Source organism: Pagrus pagrus, assembly GCF_965226575.1.
Source record: "Pagrus pagrus genome assembly, chromosome: 24".
Classification (NCBI taxonomy): domain Eukaryota; kingdom Metazoa; phylum Chordata; class Actinopteri; order Spariformes; family Sparidae; genus Pagrus; species Pagrus pagrus.
This window is the reverse complement of record NC_140206.1, coordinates 18,899,995-18,921,189: the sequence shown is the minus strand read 5'-3', so window position 1 is coordinate 18,921,189 and position 21,195 is coordinate 18,899,995. Positions and strand designations below refer to the sequence as shown.

Sequence of the window (21,195 nt, the reverse complement as noted above, 5' to 3'; positions counted from 1 at the left end):
CAGATATTTTGGTTAGTAATGCATGACTGCTAATGTTGTCAAGACCCAAGGGCATGATTGCACTGTATGGTAGTATAAGGGATAACAGTATATTGTTCATTCCTCAGAGGGTTGTACACTTGTGCTCAAGAAAAGGCAAATGCCCGCAGAGATTTTAGATTTTAAATCATAAATAACAAACATGTCTGAAGTTTAAACCCCTCACATTACCAGATCATCCAAGCCAAACAACAGGTTTTGAACTGGCACCACACTAGTTTTAATTCAAGTAACAACTCAATAAGAGCAGCCATCTCAAAGATAATGAAGGATAAGACAGTGACACCATTAAGTGAAAATCATATTTATTTGCAGGTAGATGTGACAAATGAATATGAGGTTTTCTACAATATAAAACAAGCAACTAGTAATTTAAACACTACACTGTGCTATACTGTACAGTACATATGAATGTTTGCATGTATACAAAAATAGACATATCAAAACACATTTACACAAATGGGTAATATTTACATACCACAAAAATAACATTAGATGACACAAGAATATTCTCGAGTACTCGTGTTTTTTCAAGCAAATTAAGAGAGCTTGACAACAGTCACCTTTTTCTTTTATTAAAGAATGACATGCAGAAGAATCTGGTGTTAATAAAAAGTGAAATCTCTGATCTCACTGGGAACCTATTGGAGGTGTCATTATGCCCTGACCTTCAACCTCCTGTCGCTCCACTGCAGCTGCTCAGTGGACAGTAGAAAGTTGTGGTTTTGATAACACAAGTGTAAATGTAGGATAGTGAAGAAGTGTTGCTGAGATGAAGCACACCTTCCCTGTATTTGAGCAGTTTGTATCATCTGATTCAGAAGATAGAATTCAAATTTAACTTGATCACTTTTGAATTTTCAAATGTAGTTCTTTAGTCCTTGCTGGTACAAACATCCCCATTACATTTGCCAAGCATTGTTCTATCCATGTGGCTACAGGAGAAGAAAGTTTTCCATGTTTACTGAAGTGAAAGTGACAGTGTCTATTAAGTGCTGTTCATAAAGAAATACTGACAGAAAATATACATCCTGATTAATGATTGGTGGCACATTCTTCTCTACAACACAATATTTCAGCAGTTTTTGTGCTACAGACACAGTACACCAAACATGAGCAGCAAGGTTCAAGTCAATCACAGGAACAAGTTGCACACACAGTAAACAAAACAAAAAACATGCATATCTAATATACACCTAACAACCACTAAACATTTGGCGTAATATTTTTCACATCAAATAAGTATAATATTAAACACTATCTTAGGAACTATAAGAAAGGATTCTACTCTCATCACTAGATAGTAACTACGTGCTGAGGATGTTCTTTCCAACAGTGGATGAGGAAGCTGAAGAGGGATTATTCCAACTCCGTGATCCTGATGTGTACGAATAAGGAGGAAGGAGGAATACTGGTTCCATCTTTGGACAATAAATGAATGTGACGATAGCCTGAGAATGCAAAACAAAAAATATTTATCTCAGACTACTGAGGAACAGTGCACAAAGTCAAACACACAGATGTTGCAGCCTTCTGCGTCAGCATTTCTGTAAACCAGTGATGTGTTCAAATGTGTACACCTCCACACACCATACTGACATTTCTACAACACATGTCATATCACGTTCATATTACAAGTTATGAGCTGACTTTCATTTCAGGTGGAGGGGAAAGGTGATGGAGTTACAGGTGAGAAGGCTGCCAAGCCAGTGACCGCAGTTCAGACTGCGTTTCAACATTCACATTTTCCATTCATCTTTGTGGCAACAAAGAGCAGATATTTCTGACGAGAGGTCAGGACATTTTCCAGCTGTGTTTGTGGCGACCCAAACAGGTATATCAAGCCAAAACATAATCTTTCACTATAAGTGTCACTCTGCCCACTGTGTTCAGTTTATGAAAAATATTAACAATAGGCATCCTACATTTTAAAGGGCATTTGATCTCACAGAAAGTAAAAACAAAAGAATTGTTATAGTTTTAAAAAATATATATTTTTACAGTTTTTACCAGAAACAGCTCGCTGAATAATCGGCTCATGAGTTATTCAGATGTATTTTTTTTGGCCCTTTGAGCACCACGTGCTGAGTGCCATCTAGTTCTGTTATATTGGAGAGAAGTCAGACATCTCTACAGCTGAAATCTCCAGAGTCCAGGTTAGAGGAAAAAATGTGTTTTTTGATTTTGGGGTGAGCTGTCCCTTTAACTCCTTGTCTTCAGCCTTACCTTGCTGCATGCAGCTGAGAGGGACTGTAAACTGCCCCACAAAGTCATTTTTGGATGTCTTGTCATAGTCCTCCACTACAAAGCGCACCATGGCCAGCTCTGGAGTGTGGATGGTGAAGCGCAGGGTGTCATACCACACAGGGTTGAACCCTGCAGAGAGGACAGAAGGTGTCGGCACTCATGCTGCTAAGAGACAATATCTACATTCTGTGTGGGACTAAGACCAATCTGACATATTAACAGTAACCCATCCTGTCCCTCCAGCCATTACATCATTGCCTCCTTTATGTATTCCTACAGGGTGAGCAGCTTCTCTTGTACCATTGTTCTCAATGTATCTGGTCTCCTGCTTGGCCTGGTCCATAGGAACCCCATGGATCTCCACTCTGACCAGAGGATCCACTATAGAGTCCTCTTTGATGTTGACTTTAGGCAGCTGCTGACCACTGATCACCTTAGACACAAACATACAATGTCCTCAATAGAACAATGATTGAATAAGGAATACATGTTTTCTTCCTTCCTTTGTGGTGTGTACCTGTATGGTGAGGACAACAGGTTGGTAGTGATCATGTTTTTGGGGCGTCTCAGGGTCAAATCTTTTCTCTGCCTCTCTCGTGAAACTGGGCTTTAGGATGTAGCCACAGTTGCCATTCTGACTGAACAGTCCGTCGTTCAGATCCATCCCTTCCCCAGCAGTCTGGAAGTTCAACGCAACTGAATGAAAAAGAAAATACATTTAAGAAGATTTACTGTTATTCTTTTTTTTAAATTAAGATTCTCAACATACTGTAGTCAGGCACTTTGAGAGAAAAAAAATGTTGTTAAAGCTGCTCGCTGCCCTTTACATTTTAACTTCAGTACCAAGAACCTAAAAACATGACCTCCCTGCTCTTCTCAGTCGCTACATTAAACTCATTTGGCAGACACTATGGTCCAAAGAATATTTCAATAGTCAGAAAGTCCAAGAGCTAGATGTCATCCAAAATTCAGAGCATATCCTTTTTAAACAAATGACTTAAGGCGTTTTCAGTTTTACTCAGGATGTGACTCACCACCATCTAGTGGTGGATGAAATTTTCTGTCTGAATGTTTGGTTGCTTTGTGATGCTTTGAGTTGAATTATTTTATTTTCCTGTTTCTTTTTTTCTACATTCTTATAATATCAACCAGCATTTCTTAGTTTAAGTTGCTATGAAGAAATCTTTATTTAAAAATGTAGCCCAATGCAGTATTAACAGTTAAAACCATGTGACAGAAATGAAAATGATTAAAGAAAGGAGTTATAAACGGCTGCTTGAGATAAAGTGAAATCTGTCTTTCAGTTACAATCACCGATTTGGCACCCAGCATTCCACATTTCCTGAGGATTGAAATTGGAGGAGTCAGTTCGGAAGCCACTGGGATAAACTCTGGTCAGCTGCCGCGAGTTATGGTGCACAAACTCGGGCCCTAAAATGGAGATAATATCAGAAATATAATTAAGGTTGACACATAGGGTGAATCCAAAGCCCCTGAGTGTCAATCATAAACACAGTGACATTTAGTCTTTTTCATACTGGAAATTGGTTCTACTTAGTATCAACTGCTTCACCTTAAATTTAAAAGTAGTCAAACTGTAACAAAATATCTGCTGGTGATAGAACCAAAAACCCCATGTAATGAATATCAAATGATAAAAATAAATGTTGACTTTATCTATCATTAGCCATACATCTTAATGTCTGAGTCAGACAGGAATGATACGATGGACTCACCAGCCTCTCTCATGTGTTTGCGGGCCTTGGACTCTGTGAAAGAGGCAACCTCATAGAACTTGGAGTGAATGCGGGAGTGTTTGAAGCTACTAAAGTGGACGCTTTTGCAGTAAACGACACAGTCTGACAGCTCCTTGGACAGACGCTGCTTTGACCTCTGTGGAAGTAAAAAAAAACAAGTATGAAAAGGTAAGACTGATAAATACATAGACTAATATTCCTGTATTTTAATGCAATTACGTCTCGTAAATGTAATCAGTACATTTCGCTGAGACAATGCAAGCAAATTGAAATATTGCCATGTCATTGAAGAGAGAGGAAGTAGTTGTATAGTTACTGTTACAGTAAAGAAAGGAAACAGGGCAAACATTAAAAGCCAAGATTCAGGTAGTAAACCAACACATAGAGAACCTAAATGTACTGACATTGGCAGGCAGTATTATTTAAAGGGACTTTACTACATCACACAAAAAACAGAAGCAACACAGAGATTAAAAGGAAGCTGATTGGGTTACACTCTTGTTTTAGTGTATAGACATTTTAAAATGTTTTCCACTTACACAGACTAGACCTCACCAGTTTATATTTATCTATGTCACTGCTAATGGTAACATACTGTAAGCCTAATACACCACATTTCACTGATGTTCCACTGACATATTTACAGGGCATCCGAAAAGTATTCACAGTGCTTCACTTTTCCCACATTTTGTCATGTTACAGTCTTATTCCAAAATGGATTAAATTGGATTAAAAATTCTACAAACAATACCCCATAATGACAACGTGAAAGAAGTTTGTTTGAAATCTTTGCACATTTTTTAAAAGTAAAAAATGAAAAAATCCTTTGCCATGACAACCAACATTGAGCTCAGGTGCATCCTGTTTCCACTGATCATCCTTGAGATGTTTCTACAACTTGATTGGAGTCCACCTGTGGTAAATTCAGTTGATTGGACATGATTTGGAGAGGCACACACCTGTCTATATAAGGTCCCACAGTTGACAGTGCATGTCAGAGCACAAACCAAGCCATGAAGTCCAGGGAATTGTCTGTAGACCTCCGAGACAGGATGTTATCGAGGCACAGATTTGGGGAAGGATACAGAAAAATTTCTGCAGCACTGAAGGTCCCAATGAGCACAGTGGCCGCCATCATTTGTAAATGGAAGAAATTTGAAACCACCAGGACTCTTCCTAGAGCTGGCCGCCCGACCAAACTGAGCAATCGGGGGAGAAGGGCCTTAAGTCAGGGAGGTGACCAAGAACTCGATGGTCACTCTGACAGAGTTCCAGCATCTCTCTGTGGAGCGAGGAGAACCTTCCAGAAGGACAACCATCTCTGCAGCACTCCACCAATCAGGCCTATATGGTAGAGTGGCCAGATGGAGGCCACTCCTCGTAAAAGGCACATGACAGCCCACCTGGAGTTTGCCAAAAGGCACCTGAAGGACTCTCAGACCATGAGAAACAAAATTATCTGGTCTGATGAAACAAAGCTTGAACTCTCTGGCCCGAATGACAAGCATCATGTTAGGAGGAAACCAGGCCCCGCTCATCACCTGGCCAATACCATCCCTACAGTGAAGCATGGTGGTGGCAGCATCATGCTGTGGGGACGCTTTTCAGCGGCAGGAACTTGGAGACTAGTCAGGATCAAGGGAAAGATGAATGCAGCAGTGTACAGAGACATGCTTGATGAAAACATGCTCCAGAGCTCTCTGGACCTCAGACTGGGGCGAAGGTTCATCTTCCAACAGGACAACAACCCAAAGCACACAGCCAAGATAACAAAGAAGTGGCTACAGGACAACTCTGTGAATGTCCTTAAGTGGCCCAGCCAGAGCCCAGATTGAACATCTCTGGAGAGTATGAAAATGGCTGTGCACCGACGCTCCCCATCCAACCTGATGGAGCTTGAGAGGTCCTGCAGAGAAAAATGGGAGAAACTGCCCACAAATAGGTGTACTCAAAAAGACTTGAGGCTGTAATTGGTGCCGAAGGTGCTTCAACAAAGTATTGAGCAAAGGCTGTGAATACTTATGTACATGGTATATTTTCGTTCTTTATTTTTAATAAAGGTGTGTGTGTGTGTGTGTGTGTGTGTGTGTGTGTGTGTGTGTGTGTGTGTGTGTGTGTGTGTGTGTGTGTGTGTGTGTGTGTGTGTGTGTGTGTGTGTGTGTGTGTGTGTGTGTGTGTGTGTGTGTGTGTGTGTGTGTGTGTGTGTGTGAATTTAATCAATTTTGGAATAAGGCAGTAACATAACAAAATGTGGAAAAATTGAAGCGCTGTGAATACTTCCAGATGCACTGTGCCACTGTAATGCTTGTTACACAGAACCATCTGAGAAGTCGCCCTTAGAAACCATCACTTTCATAAAATACAAGCAGTGATTGGACGAACCATTTGTATATCTTTCACAGCCTAACCTCAAAGTGAGCACTGCCACCAACTAAACTCTTGCTGAAGCAAGTCAAGATAAGAGCAAAAACATCTTTTCCATCTTGACAAGATTCACTGCTGTTAGCTCCTCTTTCAAGAAAAAAATATTCTCCAGTAAAAGTAATGCTATATCAGCATCTATGCTAACCTCTTTAGGAGCTGCCATTGTTGTTTTCAAACAGACAGACACTTCTCCTATTAGCCATCACACCTTAACCATGCACGTAGCTGCCAAGAGGACGCTGATTGGTCAAGACAAGTGTGGTTTGGTCACAAGCACATATTTTATGGGGAACTGGCATATACCCATTTTCATATTAAATAAATGAACAAAAAATACATTTTGACATAAACCCTATATTGGCATACAGTATACAGCCAATTAGCAGTAATGCTCACACTGAGACGACCTCCCAAGTAGAACAACAGTATCCCAAAAACAAAATGTGTTTACATTCAACTGACAAAGCCCTCTATTGGCCATAGGAATTATAACAGGAGCAGAGTAGGTCTGTTCTGCCCTCACTGTTACCCTGGGCACAGCTATGCAGATAGATGACTCCTTGACAAGAGACGGGTGTATTTTCTTCTTTTATTGAGATGTATCCCTCAAATGTCAACAGAGTAAAACTAGAAGAGAAATTAAAGACATTACATTTCTGAGTGAATGTTACTTAAAACATCACAAAATATATGTGAATTAACATTTACAAAATATATCCAGCTTATACAAACATTAAGCAGCTTTAAAATGTAATAAACACTGTAAACTTGTTTGAGTTACTCGCATAAACAGAAATGCTGTGCATTTATGCTAGTCACTGTGTGAAAATGAAGGCATGAGACATATTTAACTGAGGTCCACTTAGCGCTTGCCAAAATCAGAAATAGTCCTTAACAACTCTTTTAAACAGAAACTGTGGATTAGCGAGGTCTGAATAGATCTGTCAAAGGTTTGCAAGGACTAGAGAGGATTTGTAAGGGGAAAGGGGGACAGGGCGAGTGCCATTAAAGCATTTGGGTCATTTATTTGGCCATTTTCCTGTCACTACCTTTCTAGCACTGGTACAGGAAATTGACTTCTCTACTCCTAATCCTTCTACAAAGCTCAGAATTTATTGATTTTTCAACTGCAGAGGCTGTTACTAGAAATGCTGGACCTACATGAATTGCTGATCAATACTGAGATGTGTATAAAGATTCAAATGCAAAGGCCTAGGATGGGGATACTAGGTCACTGGATTTCAGGAGTACTTAGTCAAAGGTGACTAAATTATTCTGTTTTAGACTTGTGTTTCATCACTCATCCAAAAGGCTCATTACTTCTGCTGATTGGTAGGAAGATGCCCAAACTGGATGACCCCAAAGAGGCACTTAAAGCTCTTTTGGCCATTAACACATTGAAGTCTCATGAGGCTTATTGAGGTTGACCCATGAACTGACTGTGAGCTGAATGTTATTTCATTCACTACCACTTGATAGGGTAAACCCTTGTGATGCAAAGGAATCCTGTCACGGTTGAAAGCACCGGGCATATCGAAACCTTGAGACAACCCCCTTTTCAATTGTGTAAGTGATCCTCGACTACATTGCCAAGCAGGAGCAGGTGTGTTGCCAAGGCATGACTGTACAGACCAGAGGTGTGGTGGTCCCAAACACCATGTTGGCAGTGAAACCTGCCGGGCACTTGCATACAAGCCTGCCTGCTTCCACATGAAAGCTGATCTGGCTGGTCTACCCGGGCTTCAGCGCGTCACCCCCTCCACACACACACTTACCCCATCTACCAGACAGCAAGACAGCCATCTCTCCAGACACCTAAACCATCAGCTGAGGCACCATCAAGCTCACATCACTGCCAAACTCGATGCTGGCCTCACCTCTGATGACCGCGTTGACAGGAGTCCCAGTGTGGCATTTCATGCTTCTCAAATGCTTATCAATAAACATGACTCTAAGTGCCCAATGACTCCTTTACACACTTAGTTTGCTGCACTGGACACAGATGTACAGTCAAGATCAAACTAATCCTCTAAAGCCTGTAACATCAGTATAAATCCATATTACATATACAGTTTGCATGGCAATCAGGGTTAAAAAAAGAAGTAGTATGTATATTGTTACATTATGTATATGATTTAGTTATATGAACACATACGGACAAAGTTTAGTTTTTGGGGCCTGATAGGGATCTACATCCAACCCCCAACTATCTCCAAACAGTTTCTAAATGAACTTTTCAATGTGCAGAAATGTTCCAATCACCTCGATCTACGACTAGAGTGCAGTGGACAGTTAAATACCTGACTGGTGTGATTACAAATTCACAGAGGATATTACTTTTACAATATGGTCATATGCAAACCCTGTAGTGGCCATAAGCCAACGCGTTTGTAAAGCCTCAGAGGGATCTTAACTAGATTCATACCAATTGTGAAAAAGTCACTCTTGACCTTCAACTGGTTTGAGTCATAGTTTAGTCATTAAACTCAAGTTGGATTGTTTGAGGTAACATTGGTGCAATCAACTTTGGCAAAAACTAGAAACAATATGTTCTTTATTAGACAGTAGAAATAGGTTTATCCCCATCAGACCCCTCATAAGGCCCTAACAGGCAGGAAATAATGATCGATTTCTATTTATTTTGCACTACAGTTTTGATGTAATGTGTTGCAAATTAACCTCTAAGAAAGTTTTATTAGTCTACTGTAAAACAAAGTGTGACCAAAATATAATACCAAAAGACTGGCACGATGGTTTGTAATACTCATAGACAGAGTTTATCTTTCATCATGATGTTCAAAAGGTATACAGTAGAAATACAGCATTCACGTTACATATAATAGTCCAAAAGTTGAGCCTGGTTCAACACTACAGCTTGTATATTTTGGCTGCCAGAGCCCCTTCACAGGCTGGCTGGCTTTGTGCATACAGGGCTTAAGTCAATCTGAATGCAGCAGCAACTGAGCAAACTGATGAAGACAGCAAGAAACCATAGATTTTGCAATGGCTTGCAAGTGGACCCTGAGTTAAAATGTCAAATTACATTAATGTAGCTGAAATAAAATCAGCCATTAGGTGCAAATTTTATTTGCAGTGATGTAACCTGGCATTACAGAGGTTTCTGCCTCAGAAGGACAGTAGATATAACTCAAATATTTTGCAAATTATAATGATATTTTGTGATGACAACTTATGTTATTATCCTAAATGGCATCATTTTAATTGATTATTTTATCATGTTCAGAAATGAAGCCAAAAAGACTACACTTGATATTACATTCCAGCCCTACTTAGAGACTTTACACTTCAGTATTTACCTACAGAGGTGGTTACTGACTGCAATTAGTGCTACTCAGAGTATCAAGTATCCCATTTTAGAGAAGACTGTACAACCTTCACCTTGTGGAACTCAGCCTAGTTCTTCCTGGCAAGGCATGGCATGGCTGTGTTTCATTTATTTCAGTGACAGTTGAAATGCCTCAATATAAATATTCTTTATCGGAGACCTGTGTTTCTCAGATTCAAAAAACTTTAGTTCAGTGATGTTAATTTCAGATGTGGATGTCTGAGGCAGAGGAACCGGTGTCACGAGTGGCAGCACATGTTGGAGCCTCATTCTCTCTTTTTTCCCTGTCTCACCCTGCCTCTGTGTCTTTCTCTGCTATCACAGTGTAAACAGATCACCTTATCTAACACCCAGTGTCTGCTCCCTGCCCTTCAGTACTCTCTATTTTTCATGAGGGATGACAGAAGTCTATGCAATCCTTCTCCACTGGATAAAAAGGTTACCAGATTTCTGAGTGTCTCTGAGTGGCCTACTCCAAAACACTCAATCAAACTGTGACAGCAACACACCCAAGACAGAAATATGACAATACTTTGTTTTTTAGTCATATGTTGTGTAAAATGCTGTTTGTTACAACAAGGCAAAAAGGTAATAGCAGATGTCTGTGTCTGCCAGTAATGAAAAGCAGCAGGTTAAAAGAGCTTGCCTTGTTTTTTACGTGGAAAGCTTGAGCGTGACACTTAAGATCCTGAATGTGGCATGATATGAGAGAGATCTGAGAAAACCTGAACAACAGTCAGCTCAATTGCACAGGCTTAACTCATACTATGGTTGTTTTTTACATGTACATCACAAAAGAAATGTACTTTAAAATGAGGTGCATATGTTCACATTAGAGTCATGATAACTTATCCTGATCAACACAACATGCAAATAATGTCAGAGGTTTTATATGCTGGATGACTGTATGGAAATAGCCACCCTCCACATTTCTCTTTCACTGGGTGAAGATGGTCCCATTCAGACACTTTGCCAATGCACTGAAGAACTACAGGAATGGAAGTGCAAAACCGAGTCCACTACAACTTTAACTATCTATAAAAACTGAATCAGGACGGAAATGTGGGCATTTTAAACTCTGTTAACAGACATAAATTACTTACAGCATCGTTGTATTATAATATATGTGTTAAATAAGAAAACTCAAGTCTAAAATGATCTTCAAAGTTGATCCATACATTAATCTTGAGCAGGTTAGACTACTGTAGCTGCTTGCACTCATGTCAAAAAATCTTTTAGGCAACAGCTATCTGACTTTTGACTATAAGGTCATGATTCCATTAAATTTCAATCTTCAATTTTTTACTTTTTTACTTTGTTAAACCATTGTATCTGGATTAGTAAAGATTAACATATCATTGATTTTATGTCCTGACAACTGTCATTTACATTTTTAAATCTTTAAAAAGATTTCAGTTTCTCAAATCTGTCAAGAGTGAATCCTCCTCACAAACAAATCAGTAAAGGATCTCTGAAAAAGAAAATGAACCAACTTCTCATGTCAACATGTCTTTTGTTTTTTGGCACAAGTAGAAGATGAGGATGAAGAGAGAAAAAAATAAGAATATCACATCACATTATCTTTATCTTATATCCTATTGTACCTATTTTTGTAATTTGCCAAACACTCTGAGTTTGCCACTGTATATGAAATGTATGATATATCAGATTATTGCCTTGCACCAGGAAATTTTCAACAACACAACACAGAAACAAGGAAACAAAGAGCCATTAGAGTGGTTTTCCATATGTTAGACTTCATGTTACTGATAATACTCAAAGCATGCTGAAAGTATTTGAATATGTTTTCTTATCTGCCAGATAGGCTTCAGATGATTAAACTTTTGATCAATAGGCTTCTATGTACTTGAGGCCACCAGAAGGCACTTCGAGTCCATCCCATAGTTGTTGGGAGTCTAAAGAGCTAGGGTCATTTAATATTTAGTATCTGCTGATACCGAGTCCCGATCCGATATTTAGCCCTAACTAATATTTTCCTAGATAATACAGCTGCATTAAGAAAAAAATACCGGCATCCAAGCTGTTCCTTAATAGGTTTTTTTATTTTGTTGAAACAAAGTAAATACTTTCATATGGCTCTTTCTTATTCTGCATACGCTATTGCAACATTGGTTTTCATTTGTTTTTTGTCTTTTAACAAAAACAACCAAGTAAACAAAGTCAGTAACTAAACCCTGATCCCCTACCACGGAGATGAGCTCGTTATCCAGAGCGATGAATTCAGTTCAATTCACCTTCTCTGTAATATTTTTGGCCATGTCGCTGTCTCAAGGATATTTCTCTTTCCTTTTGAAAGTATCCTCGAGTGTTTGTTGCTTCGGTGCCTTTGCCTGTATTGCTTGAGTGAACTCGTTGTGGTCCTTTGAGTGTTTGTTTTTTATGCGCCGTATCAAATGTGTAGTATTAAATGCAGCTCTTTTGTTACCAGCTCGCGAAACGGTCGTATTGCAGATGTTACATGTCGCTGTTGGACCGCTTTCGCTTTCTAATTTAAAATATTTCCACACTGCAGACATTTTATCCACAGGGTTGCCAGACTAACGTTATGCACACGTCAGAGTTCTTCCACAAATTGTGCTCCGTAAGTAAGTAAGCTGACGTAAAAATAATCGGGCTTGTGTCCACGTTCAAAATTGCCAATCCCGATCAGTGAAACAATGCCCATATCGGCCCGGTCCCGATCCCGCAGATCGGCTCGGGACATCCCTAACCAGCTGTAATAACAACATCCATTTAATCACCTGGTGTGCCTATTTTTGGATTAGTCAGCTTAATCTATTAAGTGTTCCATTCATACATTGAAATCCATTTCCTGATTTACCTCAGTGTTATATCATCTAGAAGTCTAGAAATTACTGAAATAGGGGATCCTGACTCTATATCAAGCCAGTTCATCAGACTGTGTAAAATAAGCTGTCTGAGAGTGAGGTCAAAGACCTCTGTGTGTTAAACAACCTGACCTACCTTAATCCTGCGACGGACACTCTCACGATGGAGGTTATCTTCGTCAATTTCAGCCGCCTCATCTTCATCGCTGACCTCACCGGTCATAGAGTCTTCCACCATCCCGTTGAAACTTTCCTCAAGACCGCCGATCTTCTTCGCCTTCAGTAGGATCTTCCCCTTAAGGTCCTGACAGGGAGGTCAAACAAAGAGTGGGAGTTGTTTAAACTCTTAAATCGGCCATACAAAATGGCTGGTGGACCGTTTGACTAGGTAACCCTGGAAAACTTCCTGTATTCTCATGGGTAAAAAAAATCGTAAGAGGGTAAAATGGTTCAATCCTGAACTGCGACACACACCTGCCATTTCACAGAGCATTGTCATATAGACAGAAGAAGTAGTCATGGTACAGCAGCCTGAAATGTTAATGTCACAACTTTTCTTAGTCAGGCTTATCCTGAAACATTAGCACAAAATGATGCACATCAGGACAATGCTGATGTGTGAATTTACAGTGTATTGTGTAGTGATGCCCCTCCATATTGTCTGTTAGATTTATGTAGATGTATGTCCTACTAAACTACTAAAGCTATCAGCCAGTGAGTACCACATGAGTGAGGTAAGGTTAGGACAACAGTCTGCCCTGCTCACCTCAGGAGATGGCAGCCCTATGGGAGCCTTGCCGTCCAGTGTGCTTTTCAGCAGCTTGTCTCCAAGGATGTGGTTGAGGTGTTGGGCCATGACTCTCTGTTGCTCAACACTGCAGTGGTTCTCGATGGACAGGATGACTGGATATTGTGAGACCTGAATGGGGAGAAGAGGAGGGAGGGAGGGAGTGAGTTTGTAATTTAACACTTGAGAGCATTATCATAGGGGAAAACTAATACCCCTGCTGCCATATACCTGTGGGTTGTGCTTGGCTGACTGAAAAACCAGCAGATGGATGGACAAGGGGTCATGAGGCCACAATATTCAATTGCAGACAGATGCTCATACACAGCAGGTTCTGACATGCTCGTGAACCTGGCAGCTGTTCATTTTGGCATGAGCCTGGCACTATGTGGCAGCTGCCTGGCTAGCTCACTTTATAGGGCTTTCAGATGATGTCTTGGATATCATTGCACAGTTGTGCTCCCTCTCATAAATTTACAATGAGATGCTGAGCGATTTCTTGATACAGTTTTACAAGACAATGAAAGCAAAAACAATTGCAATGCCAGCATGAAGGGATTACAAAACATGCTTGATCTGCTTGAAAAGACACATTCAGACCAGTGTGATCATCTTTCCTATATGGCTGTCAATGTGTGACCTGGGCAACATAAAAAGTCAAGAGTGTTGTTTCAAATACAGCTGTCTCTGCTCCAATCTCTTAGACTCAATCCCATTGCCAATTTTTATCCCTAATGCTCGTTTTCAAGTGCCACCTTGCAATAGCAACCTGTGCTCCTACCCTGCCAGTCTATTAGAGGAGCGGAACGAAGGTAACAACTTCACTGCTGGACTTTGGTTACATTTTGGAAGTCATATGACATCAAAAGGGGCAATGCAACATTGAAATACTCCAAAATGGGAGACTGTCAGGCACAAATCAGCAAAAACATTAGCTAGTAACACTAGCTAGCTAGCTACTTAGCTACTGAGACTGAGACCTCAAACTAGCAGTGATTGTTTTAAGATTTATAAAGAAAGAGACCGTAATATATTGAAACTACAGAGTTCTCATCAACCTCAATTTGAAGGGTGCCTCTGGAAAAACCTCCATTTGGAGGGCGATGTCGCCCTAACTCTTCACCCCACAGCGCAACAAGAACCGGGAACTACTCCTAAATGCGAATGCACAAAAGGAAGGGGTAGGGCTAAGAGGCAGGGGCAAGGAGTGGATTGGGATCGGGCCTCCATCAACCGGAAGTACAGGTACATCAGAAAGCAACCATACTTAAGAAAGAACACTTATACTTCGACACGGTCAGTAATCAACAAAGTGAAAATACCGGACAGGCAATGCTACCTTGAAAGCATAGTTGCCCACTGTGTTGACCACATCTTTGAAAAGTATCTTGGAGGTGAAAGTGTGTCCATGGTAGACGATGGGCTCTCCGTTGGCACCATCCCAACAGTCCACTTCCACACATCGGCAGCCGCGACTCAGAGCCCTGAGAAGCAAAGACAAATTCAATCTTTCATTCATTTGTTAATTATTTTTATTTAGGGTCACAAGAGGGTCGAACACACACTGTAAGTAGTCTTTTATCAATTTCATAATCAAACTTTTGCATTTATGATTTTGATTAAAAAGAATCAATCACGTAAATAGAATTGGACTACAGGAAACCCACTTAATTTTATTAATGCATTTTGTAAAACTGATGAATGGTGGAGGATTATTTCAGAGCAACGTTTCAATTAATCTCATTACCCCTGTCAGGCTCAATGGAGCATGGGAGAGAACAGATTAGGTACAGGATTTCCACTGAAGGAAACTCTTAAATCCATAAAATGGTTTTAAAATATGGATAGAATCATCCTCTAAATTACTTTGAAATGATGATGAGGTGATAGTTAAAGTGGTGGCCCTTGATGGGTTTGTGCCCAGGGTAAGCTCTACTCTTTGTTTTATGATTTCTTAGCCAATTTACAGATGTTGATGTGCATACACTATATCCGCATGGCAGCCATTTTCTTCTGATGTCAGGCTCGAAGTGAGAAGTTAATTTCTCAGATAATGTTATGTTGCTCTGTTCCAGGTTGGAAGTTGTATAACTAAAGGGAATCTAACAAATTATTATCATTTCAGCACTTCCTGCAACTTAAAAGATGATGGCTAGTGAAAATCTGGAGGGACATCGGACCATATTTCAAGGTTAAAGAACATATTTGATAACCCAACTAAGACAACCACTTCCTAGCTGACATTAAAGTTTGATTACATCTAGTGCTGTTCAGGCTTAAATAAATGTGTCCATGATGTGCGTGGATATTTTAGAATCAATTTTGCCTTTCCATTTCATTTGTATCCTGTAACATTATTAAATGGTAATGTTAGCTAGGAAGTGGTTGGATGCTAATGTTAGCTGTTGTCTTACAGTAAGTAGATTATCAGATATGTTGTTTTACTTTGAAATATGTCCTGAAGTACCACACAACAGTACCACATTTGAGCTTCTCACCCTGAGCTTGATGTCAGAGGAAAAAGGACTATTGACCCCAAAGTTACCATTACCCCTGCAAAGTGTTGTTGCTGCATCCAGGATTGTGTGCATCATGTACATAAGTAATGGCTTTGAGAGGACGAGATGCTGAGGGAGCACCAAGCGATTTGGACTCCTTTTTCAGTCACTTGGATATCAGACAGATATATCCTGTAGGGCCAAGTTAGCAAACCAGACTAAGCTTCAAAAACTAACCCAACTGCATTACCTGATGTATCCCTCCACACTGCTCTGTCCTCTGAGCTGGTCCTCCATCAGGTAGGTGTTGTGGGAGGAGGAGATGAAGTAATGGCACAGAGGCTGGCTCATGTCCTGGAAGACACCCCGCCGCTGTGGGTTGAAGATGGAGCCCTCAGCTGAGCCAAGGTACATCAAGAAACCATCAAATGTCATGGCATTCAGCAGCTTGGCTGGAAAGATGGCAGGACAGTGTCAGAACATTCTCACATAGTGCTGGAATCCGACCAAGGGACACTTGGTAGGTTTCCCTTCATAATCTTAATTTTCTAATGGTCAGACAAACTCAAAGATACATATATTCCTCACTGTCCATGTACCTGTTTCAGAGGGCTCATAGCATTCAATAAGCTGCTTGGCGTGCTGCTCGATGTTGTCCCCTTCCAGCTGCTCCTCCCTCAGGAAGTCCTCCAAGTCGCTCTTGGATAACTTCTGGCCATCAACTGAGTACTCCTGGAAAACCCTCAGTACATCCTCCCGCTGGGTCAACATCTTGTAGAAGAGCACAAACTCGTCGTCCTCCAGTGTACCCGACTGGGACTTATCAGCCATCTGAGAGGAGAGAAAGGAACATGCTGAAGCTCTATGTTGGAAAGATGCATCAAAACCCAAGAGGTCTTACAAGCGGACACAAGCCAGTCTCAAGGAGAATGACCATAGTCAAAAGTGTATAACTCGAAAGCTCTCACTGTGAAGAGACGAAGAGCGTGGTGCTCGTTCATGTCCACATTCATCATCTTCAGTAAATCCTGCACTTCCTTGAAGTTCATTCTGCCATCATTGTTCTTATCGGCCTTCTTGAACCAGTCACTGATCCATCTGGGTACGCCACTTAAGGAGAGTGTCACATTCAATATGGAATGAATCACCGTGTCATCAATCACTGTGTTTGATGAAGATGAAGACTGACAAGCTGAGTGCTCAGCTAGTGCCATAGACAAGTCAAGGTTAACCCTTAATCAACACTTTTGTCCACAATAATGTATGTCAAGAACTAACGGATGGATTTCCATGGAATTCATTTTGGACAATCGAATTGAACCCTTGGGCCAGACTGTAAATCTTGACACAAGATATTGAAAACTGGATGGTTTTCATTGAATGTGCCATGATTTCTATGAAATCCACTGTGGATATGTAAGATCTCCAGAGCTCTTAAGCTTCTTGTAGTTCTTGTAGCCTACATAAGGACAAAAATCATGAGGTGTAGAATCTTCCAATAAAGACACAATTTCATAGACATTCATACTGCCCTGGGGATGAAGTCTGTGATTGTAATGACACCATGGTCTCAACAAAGTAGCCTTGGCTTTAGTCTCTTTGTGCTGTGTATCATTTTGCTAATGAACATGACCCCAAACAAAGAGAAGGAAAACTATCAAAGCCTTATGTAGAGTTTGGTGGACTGTATGGTGGCAAACAGAAGGCATTGATGGCATATGATTGAAAACACTGAGTGAAAGATACTGATCTAGTTTCTCTCGCTCCCCCATGTTCTCCAGATTCTCGATCAGCTTTTTCATGCCTCTGATCCAGGACTGTGCTTCCTCAGCTGACTCGGCAACCAGGTCCAGGTTGCCCCTGCGACCACGGAAGACCAGTGTGAAGCATCGGTCAGCTGGGAACTCATCGGCGATGCTGAGCAGCACCTCGGACTGGTGGCCCTCTCTTATGGCCTCCACATCACCGACTGAAACTGGAAACAGAGACAAACACAGGATGGAAAAGTAAGTAAACGCAAGTTACATCACATTAAAAACAAGTAGTGATGATAAGTGATTAAAGAAAAAGCTAGGTGGTCTACTGTACATTGAAAATAAAGAAAAATAGAATGAGTAAATCTCAGTGACACTGCTTCAAGGAAGGCTGTGATATTCAGCTTCACAAGGGTCTATCACATCAGTGAATCCTGTGTTCTTACATGTGGAGTGGGTGTTACCAGCCTTCTTGGACTTGTACCAGATGGTCATGCAGTCCTCCTGCAGTTTGAAGTAGCGCTGTTTCTTCCATGTGCGAGATTTGATTTTCCTCATTACTGTCCCCACAAGCATGGACTGGAGGTTGTCATCCCCCTGGATGCCTGAAAACAGGAGGACAGAGTTATTGTTAATGGAGTTCCCATTTTCCTGTCTAATTCTCAATTTGGTCGTAATTAGGCCATTTCGAACATGAAAATGAAACTTAATTTTTTCCTTTAAATTTTGTCCAATGTGAGCGCTTCTGGTAAAAAATTGTTACCAAGTCACCAAATGCTGATGCTTTAGGTTGGTGGCCCAAAACATCAGTATTTGACTTTGTGAAATTCAACAATCAACGACTCAACTCTTAGTGCACCTTATCAAGTCTTAACAAACTGGACAATATCAATCAGATGGTGTTGACAGTAACACAAATGTACATCGACAAAGAGAGAAAGTTTCCAACCAATGAGCTACTAGAGAATAAATATGTATTATATATATATACACACACATATACACACACACATATTTGTTCATATATTAAGAAGTAAGCCATAATCCCAGCACAGGATATATAAACATATATAAACAGACTTACGGAGGCCGCTCCCTGTGGAAGCCATTTGTTGTTGTCTCACACTTTTGCCATCTAGAGGAAAGAACAGAGAGGGAATGCCATTCTCAAAGAACAGTTACTGTGCTTTGGAGTTATTCACGTAAGTTTACATAAAAACCAAAAACATAATGGTCATTTAATGGTCAAGTATAACAAATTATTATTTATTTGTATGTGTTAACCAGTAATGATTGATTGAAGATTGGTTTGATGTTTTCCAGCCCAATAGCAGCTCAAAGTCTATGATAAGCAATACTAACAAATCACAGTAGCAACAGTATTGTGGTTCATCACAATTTTTCAATATGACATTATGATTAAAAAAGAAGAGAATCACGGAGCCCTGTGTGATTGGAAAAGCCTTGAAGAAGAAGCCAGCTGACACAAGACAGCCTACACTAGTGGAAACATTCATTTTTCAAATTTGGCTGTTGATGATGTCAGAAATTAGTTCAGACAATTTTTGAAATTTTAAAAGAAGATGATGTGTTTAACTTACGTTAATATTTTGTTCACAGAGAACAAGATGACATCATCTAGTATGCAGAAAACCATACCATTACAAGCTGTAACTATCAAATGTCCAGAAGCAAATGAAAAACAGGCTCAAAATGTATCACACAGATAGAAAACAACACACTACAAATATCTACCGATAAAATAAAACTACTAAATGTGACATTACAGCCATAAGTTCATGAATCAGTAAATATTTCAAAATATTCACTATATATAAGCCAAATTTAGCCAGATCTGTAGCTCAGTTTTTTTTATACAGTACCAACTTACCTGTACAGTGTGATAGACTACTATAAATATGATATTTACTACATCAAAATTAGTTTGGAACAAGGTGAAAACTAGTGGAGACATGAATTTTTGAAAAACAAAGATTCTTCATTTGAGTAAAAATGACTTCCTGTTATAAATTTGATGACTGTTACAATTCAGCAACAATGATTTAAATGAACCCATGTTGTAAATGGTCCTTATGGCTTTCTGAACATTCAGGACAAATTGCAACCCAATCCAGTGAAAAATAAGCAATTGGTGAGGCTCAGAATACAAAGAATCACTAAAATTAGGACATTTAGCTCAAAAATTTACACCAAAATAGGATTTTACAAGGGCCTGTTAATTTACATGTTGTCTTTTTCATGACATGAACTGTGAAAAGTTCAGAATTCTAAGTGAGTTGGCGTGGAATGATCTTATAGAAAATGTTGTAAGCCCTAATAAGACTTTTTGCTACACTATATGCCACTTTATATGTAAAGGGTCATTATAGCAAATGTTGACACGATGCTCTGACAAAGAGAGCTCTGTGTAGATTGACATACTGTATATCTCTTATCTTCACGCTGTTCTACAGAACCATTTAGGAATGAGTGAAGTGCTCAGGCAGTAATAAAGGAACTCAGTAGAATCAGTTTGGGGCTCTTGTACAGAATAACATGTTCTCTGGCTGTGGTTGCATCGGATGCCTGCTCCATAGACAGTCCCACCAGCAGCCTCATTATTCAGCCTTCAGCCCCATGCTGTGCAGCACAGTGTCACCAGCAGCTTACTAAGCTCATCTGGATGCTCTTTTGCTGCCCTGTTATGTTTTCATTGCATTCTGTGCTGTCCTGCACTTTTTGTTCTGTCTCTGTGTTGAGCTCACTAAGCCACTTAATCTCCCCAAATCCCTGTTCTGGTCTCTGCATTCCTTTCACTCATGACCTCAGCTAACTCAACCAACTCAGGCTCCAAACACCTGTCATTTGTTTCATTGACACAATCTGGTAATACTTTATAATAACCATCAATTACAAATGTACATTTATCGTTATCCAAGAAGATATTCATGTATCTCAGCAGGTGATAACGGGCAGCTTTTTATTTTGAAAGCAACAGATTTCCTATTTCTACTATTGTCAAACAAACACAGATGTTAAAAGTCTATTAAGACATAAGACTATTACAGCAGGTGCATGAAGTGTCCTCTGTGTTCTCTTGTTTTGCAGCATGAACCTCCTTTATAGGCCTTTATAAGTCAAATAAGCCAAAGAAAGAGAAAGCAGCAGCAAGTCTGACCTGTTGGAGGATCATCCCTGAGTCCCGCTCGATGGAAAAGATCATATGGTCCAGGAGCTGCTGCTGTCCCTCTGCATGCCACGCTGCAGCAGTGATGAAAGCCAACAACAACTAAAGCCAGAGTCAACTCATTGTGAGGCTCACCTGCTCCTCCCCCCTCCTCCCCTCCTCTCTCTCTGGATCCTTTCTGCCTGTTGCCTGATCACCTGTTTGGCCCTCTTTAGCATTTTAACTCCTCTGAGAGTTGTGTCTTCATTACATTGATTAGGATAAGGAGTGTAGTGCAGGTTAAAACCATCTTAACACAATGTTGATG

General features: G+C 40.2%; 1 protein-coding gene across 1 annotated transcript; it reads right to left on the bottom strand.

The window, feature by feature from the left end:
- Positions 1-374: 374 nt before the first annotated feature.
- On the bottom strand, positions 375-20,897 carry plcd4a (phospholipase C, delta 4a). The gene is made up of 16 exons (XM_084346968.1): positions 20,880-20,897; positions 18,786-18,836; positions 18,148-18,306; positions 17,694-17,922; positions 16,916-17,045; positions 16,547-16,778; positions 16,198-16,399; positions 14,789-14,933; positions 13,429-13,581; positions 12,799-12,966; positions 4,023-4,179; positions 3,601-3,717; positions 2,804-2,982; positions 2,587-2,719; positions 2,266-2,415; positions 375-1,490 (listed from the first exon to the last, which is right to left on the bottom strand). Exons 2-16 carry the CDS (start codon positions 18,808-18,810, stop codon positions 1,399-1,401), a joined length of 2,271 nt encoding a protein of 756 aa, XP_084203094.1. The 5' UTR covers positions 18,811-18,836; positions 20,880-20,897; the 3' UTR covers positions 375-1,398.
- Between the last annotated feature and the right edge of the window lie 298 nt (positions 20,898-21,195).